This window comes from Strigops habroptila, chromosome 1, assembly GCF_004027225.2.
Source record: "Strigops habroptila isolate Jane chromosome 1, bStrHab1.2.pri, whole genome shotgun sequence".
NCBI classification, from domain to species: Eukaryota; Metazoa; Chordata; class Aves; order Psittaciformes; family Psittacidae; genus Strigops; species Strigops habroptila.
In genome coordinates, this window is record NC_044277.2 from 43,131,919 (window position 1) to 43,145,053 (window position 13,135).

General features: G+C 41.6%; 1 protein-coding gene across 4 annotated transcripts in view; it reads right to left on the bottom strand.

Moving 5' to 3' along the window:
- MAPRE2 (microtubule associated protein RP/EB family member 2) overlaps positions 1–13,135 on the bottom strand; it is a 102,107-nt gene that overhangs the window by 11,979 nt on the left and 76,993 nt on the right. For all 4 annotated transcript variants that reach the window (XM_030512562.1, XM_030512544.1, XM_030512552.1 and 1 more), the window contains one exon: positions 1,293–1,432. In XM_030512562.1, coding sequence (XP_030368422.1) covers positions 1,293–1,432 — 140 coding nt within the window. The remainder of the gene's footprint in view (positions 1–1,292; positions 1,433–13,135) is intronic.

Sequence of the window (13,135 nt, forward strand, 5' to 3'; positions counted from 1 at the left end):
TATTTTGCTGTTGCTCAGATCCAAACCAACCCTTCCTCCTAAAGCAAACTCATTCCAACTTCTGAGTACAAATGTCATGGTTTAAGTTGCATCAAGCTGACATTTGAACTCCACTCTTCTATTGATTGAAAAGAAAAAAGCTTCCATGAAAAATATATACACCCATTCCTTGTGCAACATTTAGAAACTTTTCTGTTACAGAAAAGCACATTTGGAAGGCTGGTAGCCCCTGTTGTGCTTTCTGCTGCTCAGAATTTCACCCTGAATCCACAGGGTGCTGTGTTTGGGATGTGGCTATCCATCCACCACCTTTAAGTGTGGAACAGTAACCACGAATTTGTAAATGGTGTCCCAACAAACTGAAATCTTTGTTGTTTGGGTCAATGAAAGTCTGAAACTGAAACGCCCTTAATTGCGGAAAATTACACTTGATCCAGAGTAATGACTTCTTCCTGAATGCAGCTGCCAAGCAGCTCAGACTTTAAAATAGGAGGTTATTCCTTTCCATTTTCCCTCATCCAGGACAAATACAGGGATCAGACCTCATTTATACTAGTGGCATTTAAACCACTCCAACACCACAGTCTTGGGCCAGATGCAGGTTCATGTAGATGCATTTTTTCATGCCCAGTGGAGATACGGTTTGCATGTCCAGGAATGAGAGAATGGTGTAAAGCTTCATAGCATAAATGAAAATTAAGCCCTTGCATTCCTAACATTTAAGAAATTCTGAAGCTTTATTAGTTATATTATAGTGTTCTGTGATATAATTAAGTATTCTCACAAAGGTAGATCACATTTTTAAATTAAAAAAGCCTATTATGTTCTTAATGCCTCCCTTGCAGAAAGCAGAGTGCAATGAAGTAGTCTTGATTCAGCTGTAAATCTCTAACACCTTGGTATTATAAACGGGTTTGTTTTCTCCACAATGACACATTGAGATGATGTATTTCAAATTTGTAATACACAAGAGCAAAGACACTATTGGAGTTTTTCCTATCCAAGTGAAAGAAAAGATACATTTTAACATCTAATAAAATTATCACACTTCAGCAAGACTCACCTGTCATTCCTAAGATGACCTTTAAAGAATCCTGGCAAACACCAGTCATCTCTGTCAGATGGTATTTTTAACAATAAATCACTTTCATTTTTTTTTACCTTCCCAGCTGAGCTGTTTCAATCTTTTGTCCCCTTATAATTCTGGAGAGCATCATTCAACAGAGGGCAATATATTTCATGCCTGCCTGTGACAATGAATGCATCTAATTTTATGCCTAAAGCAAATTTACCTGTTCGCTGAGCTGTATGACTTGGGTTTCCAAATCTTTATCTGATTTGGATGCTGAGCTGCTTGGTGCAGCTTTTTTTGCTGAAGATGGGCGAGAAGGTGTTGATCCTGGTTTAGAAGCTGGACTGGATTTAGCAGCACCTGAAAAATGCAATAAATAATAAAGATTTCTCTCAGTGATAAATACATTCCTATTAACCTGATACTGAAGCAAAAGTGTTTGTTTTACTGGCAGCCATTCTCTCTCTGACTTCAAGGTGACGGTGGAAGAAGTTCCAGTGCTGCTATACAAAAAGGAAAGAACACATTTCCCAGCAGTTTTACTGTGAGTTTGGCACCAAGAGTAACTCTGAAACTAAAACAAAGCTAAGACTATGAAGTTCCCTTAGCTCTCAGCAGCTTTCAGGTTTAAGAAAAAGAATGCCATTAACTGACCATTACCCCAGCCCAATATTTACTGTACATACCTACCTTCAATTTCCCTGGAGAAAGACAGACTTGAAATAAACTCAGCTACACTGTCTCTGTTTCCCTCATTTTCACATGTAAACAGTCCCTGAGACATAGGTATTGAAATTCAGACAGAGTATGCAGAATTAAACCCATCGGTGAACTCACAGTTGCCATAGTGACCAAGAGATGAGTTTTGATCTGCTTAGGTTTTGCTATTTGTTTTTAATTACTCGCACTGCAAGTCTGCTAGAATATGGGGCAACATCTTTACCAGCAAAAATGGCAAGAACAAAAGTGTACACGTATGTTTTTTCACAATGCCTGCAGCACACAAATGCCCAAGCAGAGGAACATTTGTGTGAAAGGATTTGCAGTGCCGTCATATGAACCTCACACACATCTCCTGGCACTTTGCTCTGCCTCGCCATCTTTCCTCTCCTTGTCACTGGCTTTTTGATTTAGTTGCTCGACCCCAGTACACAAGTGCCTGGCCCACTGCTGTTGATCTTGCCTTGGTTCCCACAAGCCCTGTCATCTGCCTTCTCCTAATTCCCTCCAACTAGGAATAAATTTCAAATGCAGTGGACATATATCTGCTACAAAAATTGCTTGGGTTAAGATGGCAGAACAGAAACCCAGCTCTCTCTCCAACCTATTTTATTTGATTTATTAAGCATGCATGTGAATTGCAAGTCCTGTTCTGCAGCACTCGCATTTATCACTGTTTATTCAATGGCTCTAAACTGAAAGAGGAGAGATTTAGATTAGATATTTGGAAAAAATTGTTTCCTGTATGGGTGGTGAGACACTGGCACATGTTGCCCAGAGAAGCTGTGGCTGCCCCATCCCCGGCAGTGTTCAAGGCCAGGCTGGACGGGGCTTGGAGCAACCTGGTCTAGTGGAAGGTGTCCCTGCCCATGGCAGGGGGGTTGGAACTAGATGAGCTTTAAGGTCCTTTCCAACTCAAGCCATTCTATGATTCTTACAAAGAGCAAAATACAGTTATCTAGACATGCTGATGGGCTCAATGGCCATCCTCCACCATCGAATACTATTGGCTCTGAAGCCAGGGCCACACAGAGTGTGGGAGAAAGCCCAAATCCAGCAAGCACCCAGCTGCCAGCTGAGCTCTGATCTTGAAGATCACCAGTTCCGGAGGGATTTGCCTTAACTTTCTCAGCAGCCACCTTCCATACCACACCTCACCACACCTCACCAGCTGCTCCTCCCACACAATTACTTGATTTACGGTGTGCTACAAATTGTTCTAAGTTGTCATTTCCACGTTGTACCCTCAGCATCAGACAACACTTTAATAAAGCAATTCATTGTAAACCCAATGTTTTAGGAAGGTGTTACTGGGAAAAAAATCACAAGGAGGCAGGGAAAGGTAGGAGAGGGAGAGACACAAATTGTGGGCCTGCCTATATGCCCTAACTGTGGAACTCGCACCGTCTTACTGACCTAGAACTGCATACTGTGGTCCCTTGAAGGGGCTGAAAAGTGATGGGAAAGGAGAGCAGCAATGGGTTATTTAATCAAGCTTGCTTGAGCTTTCCTGCTTTAGTCACAGGCCTCTCCCTGTAACAAGCATCTTCCCCTGCCTTTAAGGATAATTCTATATTAAACTGGGTCATCTAATGCCAAAAGAACACAAAAACAACTTGATAATTCAATTAACATGTATAAACATTTCTATGCAAGATACCCATCCTCCTTTTCCATGCTCTTTAATGCAAGACATTTACTTTTTTAAAGGAATTCGTGACTCCGATAGCTTCCATGCCTAATTGCACACACAAACTCACTTCTAGCAGATTTCAGATGCAGTACACGGACTTGCTGAAATTAGGAAAATTCAATGCTGTGTATATGCCTGAAATTAAATTGCTTTTCTCATCATACTTAGACCAGCAAAGTTAATTTGTGGAAAAAACATTAAAAATGTCAAGATATTTTGCTGCTATTTCTTTCTTTAGGCCATTTCATAAACTTTAGCACCCTGCCTTCAACACTTTCCAGGTTCAGTCCAGATTTGACTAACTAAAAATCAGCTGCTTCAGAGCAGGATTAAGATGCTCTCAAAGCCAGGAAAGTAATTTGCATTTGGATTAGCAAATAAAGAAAAAACTGGTGTCAAAATATGCATGATAAACACACAAATGAAATAATCACTTTAACTACAGCATTCTAGCTGGGTGTCCAGTTATTTAATGAATACTTGTAATGCACAACTGCAACAGTTACCTATACGACATTTACTATATATGAATACTAAACCAAAGTATTAACATTTATTATTGTATTCTATGCCTGCAAGATGCAGTTCAGGATATCAAGTGAATATTAAATGTTATAAAACAAGCCGTGGACCTTCAGATGTGAAACGCTGGCTGGTCAGTGCAGCTCCCCCTCTACCAACTACCCTTCCTCCACCTGAAGGCAGCACTGGGCTTTGCCTAGGCAGCAAGCACCTGCAAGCAAGCATCAGAGAAGCTCTTCAGCTTTTCTACAGCAACATCCCCCAACCTGTCAGCTCCTCACCATTTCTCCTGGGGGGTCATGGTACAAGACCTATGGCAAGGCACATTGTGCAGCCATGGCTTGTTGCTCCTTTTCATGCTCAATAGCCCTGTGAAGCAAGCTAGTTCTTTGGAGGTTGGGGTTCTGATCACAGAAAGCCATATCATTAAGTACACACCTCTTTTTAACCTGCAGAGAAAGTTAAGGACAGAGTAGGCACAAACATTTAATCCCCAGGTATTCTCTCTTATTTGCAGCTGAGATGCCCTCCCAGAGTGTGCTGAGAAAGCCCACATTGCCACTGTCTGCAGACAGGGAGGGCTGGATAGCGACAATACATTAAATACATTCTGCCTGCCTTTGAAAAAAACAAAGCCTTTTGAATTTCTACACCAAAGTGTTACTAAGCTTTATAATGTTCAGACAAATCAAAAGAAATCGACTTCTGTTCTGCTGCTCAGGATCAGCTCTTAAATGAACACAATATCCCCATTTCAGTACCAGATTAAAACCAGCTAACCTGAGCATTTCAGACTGTATCAGCGACAGCTGGATAGAACTTAATTGCAACAGAGAATGCCTTGGGATTTCTAATTTAAAATTTCCTGGAGGAAAAAAAAAAAAAAGGCAGCTTTACTGCACATTTATTCTGAAACATCAGTTTTAGAATCAGCTCAGAGGTAAGCCTCGCATTCTAACAAGAAGCTTAATTTCATAAAAGAATTAAAGAATCCAGTTTGGCAGAATAGTACAAAGTACTTGAGACAGCCAGATATCTAAATGGAGATGAAAGATCTTGGTAGACTTAACGACTTTGCTGTTGAGCACCACAATGGCTTTGCAGTCAATTACTGCAATTATGGAATAACTCCTAACACATTGCTCAGAGGGGCTATATAATCTGAACAGTTTTAATTCTGTCCAATATCATATCTTCTATGAAAATATTTATATATAACCCATTTACACATTTTGACAAAGCACAAGATTAAAAATACCTAGTAACCAGCTCTTCACTGACCACTAGGAGACCTGCATTGCAATCAGCACCATAAATGTGACCCATTACCAATTCATTTTCAAGCTTGCTGTTGATGTCCAAAAATAAGTGTGGAGCCCTGCCCTGAAAGGGAACAGCCCCATGCCCCACAACGTGCTGGCAGCCAACAGCCTGGAAAGCAGTGCGGCAGAAAAGGACTTGGGGGTCCTGGTGGATGCCAAGTTAAGCATGAGCCAGCTATACACCCCTGCAGCAAAGGCAACTGACAGCCTACTGAGCTTCATTGGGAAGAGCGTGCCATCAGGTGGAGGGAGGCACATCTGGAGTGCTGGGTCCAGTTCAGGGCTCCCCAGCAGGGGAGAGACAGGGGCACACTGGAAAGAGTCCAACAAAAGGCCATGAAGATGACTGAGGGATTGGAGCACCTCACATGTATGGAACAGCTGAGAGAGCTGGAACTGTTCAGACTGGATAAGAGAAGCTTCAGGGAGATTTTATCCATACCTGAAGGGAGGGTGCAAAGAAGATGGAGACAGGCTCTTTTCAGTGGTCCGCATTAAAGAGCAAAGGCAATGGGCACAAATAGAAATACAATAAATTCCATTTAAACATAAGAACAAGCTTCCTCACTCTGATCAAATATTGAAACAAGTTGTCCAGAGGGACTGGGGGAGTTTCCATCCTTGGAGATACTCAAAACTCAACTGGATATGGTCCTGGTCAACTGGGTCCAAGTGACCTTGCTTTGAACAGAGGCGTTGGACTGGGTGATCTCAGAGGTGCCTTCCCACCTCCACTATTCTGTGAGAACTCTGTTACAGCATGCTCTGATTTTAGGTCAATGCAAGGTCCAATTAGAAGGTTTTGTAAACAACCACTTCAATTAGCACCTGGATAACTTTTTGTACCTGCCCATATAACACTACCAGAAATGGGAAAAATAAATTCACAGTTGAAAGACAAAATAATTTGTTCTTGTACTGAAATAAATTAGATAAACCAGCTTTGAAATGCATTATAGGTTTCCATCTGTGGTGCTCCAGAAACAGTTACTAGCCAGTCCATCATAGTTAAGTATATGCCCTCACAGTTTGAGATTCAGTACTTTTTGCTGAAGACTAGGTTTTACAAACAGATATACACTTCTGCAATTTAAAACAGTGGATGTTGGCAGTGTGCAGGTTTTGGGCACAACAAAGCTCGGCTACAAATTCCAGGTCACTTTACATCACAAGCACGGTCTTGCAGACAAGAGACCTATTTAATGTTTAGAGAGAAGTCTTCCTTGAAGCTGTATAATTAGCACACCGCTAAATATTTATGCAAAATTCTGAGAAAGCACATGCATGAATAACATTGTGGAGGTGCATGAGGACAGCGTGGAAAGCAATGGAAGCCCTGAGCAAGCACGAGACTTGGCTGAGCCCACACAACCACTGCTTCAGTGGAATTTGGCAATCACTCAGTCAGCCTATCTTCCAATTAAAGGATTTCATTAAAATGAATATTCCTGACTCATGCCACAGATAAAGAACCCAAGCCCGCTGAGAGGCCACAGAGCTAGCAATTTCTTCATGAGCTAAAGAAAAACTCTGCACCTACTTACAACAAACGAGTGAGAACACACTGTTGCAGCTACGCTGGGATGCAAGGAACTGCTCAATTTAGGTATGCTTAATGGCAACGGTGATGACAAATGATGCTAGATAGGAATTAAATGCCCTCAGACAAAACCTGACTTGACTTTCAGCATCCCAACATACTGCAGTGTAGCCACCTAATTATTTTGCAGTACTACCTTCCCCTGGGTGGCAGGGCCCTTGTCTCCTCAGCTTTCCATACCTCCACTGCTGCCGGCTACAGTACAGTCCAATGAGCTCTATGTTGCTATCACTTCCAGACAGCTGGCAAAGAGCAGTGTGTACAAATACTTGAAACTGAAGCACCTTTTACAAATTTCAGAGCCATCCAAGTAAGAACATACAATGCAGTCTGCTTGTCAGATAAAAAGGTTTTGTTGGTGGCATCACTCCCTCAGTTTGCCTTTAATAGAAGGAGATTTTAGAGATGGGAACTAACCACAGCCTTTTCCCTGTCATAAATGAAGACTTTAGATTTAAAATGTCAGCATTATAATGGCAACTATTAATTGTTCTCAACTGAAACCCCTATTTTCTCTAGAAACATCTCCAAACATGCAAGCATTCATCATCAATTGATGAAACCATTCTGCACAGGCTTAACAGAAGAATACAATTTAAAAATTGAAATGCTTTTGAAAACCTGCATTTTCTGAAGTCCAACTGTCTGCTTAGCTACAAGGAGAAAGCAGTCTCAAAAAGAAAATATGCCAAGAAGCATATTGCAATATGAAAGATCATGCAACACATTCAAACCACACCCATAGTACACTGAAAAGACTGCCATTTCCACCACTGTTTTTCAAACACAATCTTCTTTCTAGGAAGAAGACCCTGGCTCCTGCACTGTGAGCAGCATTGCTTTGTGGCCTAAATTCTCAGGCCTAGTGGGTTTAAATATTAAAATCTCCTCATGCTGACAGAGGAGGTGTGTCTGTATGAAGGCTGAGCCCCTTTCTACTTCCCAGGCCACCACTGTCACTGCACATGCTGTTCCCATCGGCTAGTACAGTTCCTTCGCCTCATATGAACTAGGCATAAAAGCATTTTCAGTTCATTGCCCTACGGCTCTTCCCATCTCTGGGGCTCTGCCACGTTGCCCTGGAGCACCATATCACCGCAGAGGTTACCATAGCCAATACCAACTACATGCCACCGGGGGGAAAAGGTAGCATGTTTTGGTGGAAAGAAAAGCAAAGCATTAGGAGGAGTTCTCTAGTCTCCCAGGAGTCCTAACTGATCACTAGCTCTTGAAATAAAGACTGGATTTGTGGAGTATTTTTATCCCTCAAAATTAATTTACAGCACATCTGCCACAGTAGGATATACCATTTCCCTAAAGAAAATCAGTATTTTTCTTGTGCAACTGGCTCTTCAATGGCACATTATATATAAAGCATTCATGCACAAACAGTTCATTCTGCCCTGGTTATTTTCCCTGTCATAGCACGAGTATTTTTAGCCCTCATGTGATCCTCCAGTATTTTCCAGCTCTGCTTTAGTCATCCCGCTCTCACTGAATATTTCAAACTACAACATCTAACAGCCTTCAGATCTTAGAACCTCTTGCAATTTTTAGCCTATGTGTAAATAATTAATTTTATTAAGCTGTCTTTTACCCACGTATTTTTGACACCTCACACCTATACACAGAACAGCGTTCCATGGAGATTTGCTCTGACATACAGGAGCACTTACATAAGACACTAAGCTGAAATCCTGACAACCTGATCACCATTTTCAATTTGATCAGATGAAGCTTTTCCTGCTATTTTCCACGGGGAGCATTAGAGCTGGCACAGACAACAGTGCCCTAATATTTTAATCCCTTACAACAATTTTGACTCAGTTTTGACGCTGCATCTGCAGGCTGTTTACCACTGCATTAGAGCAGCGCAGAGGCTGGAGAAGATCGAAAGTCGGCTCAGGGCTAGCAGATGGTGTTCTATCTAAAAGCAGCTGTGGTGCTGCTGGCAGAGGGCCTGCAGTGGTGGTCTATGCTGCTGGCTCTGCTCCTCGAAGGATGAGAACATATTCATTCCCCCAGAGCTGGGAGCTGGATTTACCTGGCAAATCCTCGCTGCTCCTATTTTTCCTAGAAGCAGCCTCTTACCTGTGCCACCAAAGCCATCCACCCACTGTACCCCTGTCAGCTTGGCAACAAATCGGCTCTGTCTCTCAAGGAAGGGATGAGGCAACGCGAGGATGGCACAGCAGATTAGTTGTAAGGACCCATTTGTGCTTCCATTTCCAAGCTGCATTATCCTTGACCTGTGCTGACTCCTCGGCTGGATCGCCTTTGGAAAGGGTAAGGCCATGGCTGCTGGCCTGCTCCCCGATGAACACAAAACCCAGTGTGTTCTCAGATGTCTCAAGGTTTGGGTTGCTTTAAAAAAATTCTAAAAATAAGATAAAAGACCACACTCTTCATTTGCAGAGATATATGTAAATAGCCATGTATAGGTATGGAAAGCAGCTACGTGAAACCATGGGTCTCGTCCAGTTTTATTTGTCAGATTAAACTATCAAAAATCATTCTAATTCATGCCAGTACATTTTTGGTTAAGCTTTCAGTGCAGTCCTTAAGGATTTGATAGTTTCTTGTTATCTGGAAGACATAGTTTAGTCTACCTCTGAAAATACAGTGTTAGAACAGAGTGCTATGAAGCAGTTATGAATAATTGAAGAGTTCAGCACCTCCTAAATCACTTGGAAACAGAACTCTGGCAAACTGCACTGGAAGAGTTATTCTGTGGGACAACAGGAATCATCTGAAATGTGTATGAAATTACTAATAGCTAAACTAATTAATTATCTAGAAATTTATATACTTGATCAATTTAGAATAGGCATATTTAAAAGTCTGTCAAAACCAAAAAATATAGTGTGAATGAGTACCCACATGTCTGCTTGCTCCTGACACTAAACAGTAGATGCATACATTGAGCTATGTCCACTGCACATTGTTTAAAAACTTTTGAATTACATTGAAAGATCTTCTGGGTTCTTTATTTTCTCTCACTGTTGCATCTTTTTGTCCTGCTAATGAACTGAAACAAGGCAGTACAATATTTCAGAGCTTCATTGTTAATATAGAGCAAATCAAACAAATTAAAAATGACATAAAAAAAGAAAATGTACAAAAAGAGAGGCAAGCTACTGTGGTAAACTGCTACAGAAGCTGGCAAGTTCTTGCTGCACTAGTGTAAGAGGCTATTGTATTCAGCGGCCCACAAGGTTTACTGCTTCCACAACAAAGTCAGTGGAAGCACAGCCATGCCCAAAACCTCAGCCATTTCACTGAAGAGCCAGGAAAGTAGAACAGCAAAACATGAACATAGAAGTCAGGTATAAACAAAACATAAGTCATTTGTATAGTCAACATAAAAGTCATAAATATCAGTTTAAATTATGCCACCTGATGTTGTACTTATTCATGGGTATGTATTCTCTGTTTGAGCTTGTATCATCAAGTAAAACAAAGGTCCAGATGGGGTGGGGAAGTCTTAACTTGCTGCAGAAGAACTGACGAGATCTCTTTTTTGCCTTTTTTCTATAAATCACTAAACTTGCTTTGCTCACATGGGCATATTATGGTTTCTATAACAACAGTAATGAATACACCTTCATTTCCAGCTAACTGTGCAACTGCACAAGACAGAAGTACAGAAGCACATCTTCCATGGCAACTTCCGAACTACCCAGGACTTGCTTCCACATCACCTCAATTTACTCCTAAATGGCAGAAGATTAGGCACACACAGCTGGCAGATGCACACTACACTCCTCCCAGAATGCCCTCCACAACAGGCAGCCATCAAGGGCTCCCATCCTTTCAAGCAACCAGGCTACATAATGTGGTGAGGTGTAGCACAAAGGCATCAGTGAAATGAAAATGTGTGCACCCAGAAACTGAATAAACCTATGAATGACACCTAACAGAAATAGTTCTGTTCTAAAATGAAGCACAACAAAAGCTAGAACTCTCATTTCACCTAGCATCCCATACTGTCTATATGCACTCTCCTCAGCTCAACAGAAACTATACTAGCATCCTGCCTCTCATACTTCTGGACAATACTTCATACTGAAGGAACTTCTCCATAAAAAAATCTAAGTCACACAGCCACAAGATCTTAACAAAACTCATCACACTATCTCAATTGCTGGGAAAGGCACAAGACATGCTCTTCATACACCAGCAACACAACACGAGATCACTGCATTATCCTCCGTATCAACTGGCTGGTTGTACTCCAGTAGTTGTTCTATTTCCCTAGGATTGTCACCTCCACAGCTTTAATTTGGATGACACATTTGTGACTTCGGTAAAAACAGACCATGTGCAAGAAAAATTAACAAGCATGGTAAAGTCTGTAATTGATAAGAGCGTCTTTCCCAATTTTTCAATCGTGACATAAGCACTTGGGTTTTTCTGTTTTCAAAGGGAGTGCAAGACATCACATGGGAAATTATAGCATGCCAGGCCCTGAAATTCAAAAGTTCAGACACAAGATGGTGCAAAACAAAGATGTAAACAAGCTTTAGAAGCCCAGAGCAGCACTGACCTGCTATTAGGTGCTCAATTTCCTGGAAGCACTAATGAGCTGAAGGCAGCTGGCCAAGCATGCCCCACTTTGACGTCAGAAGCAATCAGAGCAGAACGTTGAAATCTGGGTATGATTCCAGAGCATAAGCCAGCCTAAAACTGAGGGTGCCTCATACCTATCCCTTCCCTTTGCCAGCTCTGGTGCATATCTGACCCATGAGAAGACAGGTCACAGATTTAAGTCAATTGAAAATTAATCCTTACTTGGGGAATGGGTTAGCATGAAGGTAAACCCAGAACAAACCATTCAAGGTATTAAGTTTGTGTGCACATATGTGTGTTTCTGTATGCACAAACCTATATGCATACAGGCAATCAACCCCAGTAACAATTCTTCGGTGATTATTCTGTTAGAAAAATGTTAGCTACTCTCCTGTTCACTTAACTCAGTTACCAAAAAATGGCATCTGCTTAGTTACCAGTCATGCCCATAGTACACACACACACCAAAGATCAGGCTTAGTCCTTTGGCCTGTTCCAGAAACACTGTTGTGGTTTAACCCCAGTATACAGCTGAGTCCCCCAGAGCCACTTGCTCACTGTCCCCAGGTAGGATGGTGGAGAAAATGAGAAGGGTAAAAGTGAGAAAATTCACTGGTTGGGTTAAAGACTGTTTAAGACGTGAAGGAAAAACTGTGCACACAAGCAAAGCAAGATAAGGAATTAACTCACCACTTCCCATTGGCAGGCCATCTCCAGGAAAGCAGGCCTCCATCACATGCAATGGTTACTTGAGAAGACCAACAATACCACTTTGAATGTTCCCCCCTGCTTCCTCTTCCTTCCCCCAGCTTTTATTGCCAGGCATGACATTATATGGTATGGGATATCCTTTTGGACAGTTGGGGTCAGCTGTCCCAGCTGTGTCCCCTCCCCACTTCTTGTGCACCTCCAGCCTGCTTGCCGGCAAGGCAATGTGAGAAACAGAAAAGGCCTTGACTCTGTGTAAGCAGTAACTGTAACATCCATGTCTTACCAACACTATTTTGGTCACAACTCCAAAACATAGCACCATACAATCAAGAAAGTTGAAGTTGTGAAGAAAGTTAACTCTAACCTAGCAAAAGCCAGTACAAACAAAAGCTTGGAAGACAGAGGTATTTTTGAGAAAGAGCAATAGTTGTATACTGTTCACTTGAGAGGGCTTGCATACCTGAACAATAAGCATATAAAACCACAAATCAATAAATCAATTTTTTTTTTTTCCTTCTGGTCAGCCCTTAAGATTTGGAAGCATCTCACTCACCATAAATAATAAAAAAGAAATCAGCATGTGTTAGCAATTTCCTGTAAGGATAGAGGTGTGAGGGAAGAACATACTCCTTTTAATGATCTAGAATACACTTACACATACCACATTCAGCAACAAGAAGGTTAAATGCATTTGTCTCCACTATCAGACATCATTAGAATCCACAACACTTACATCAAGGGTTTAGTGGAGGAGACACTATGTTCAATATGGCTGGGCCAAACTAGAGTGCGCCACAAGAAGTTAACTTCTGCCATCTCAGATGCTAAGCCTAAGGCAAGGCAAAAAAAATGGCCCACCCACATGAGGAAATAATTTTTAACTAGTATTTATGTAAAATGTATCACAGGGGGTAATTGTCTTCAGA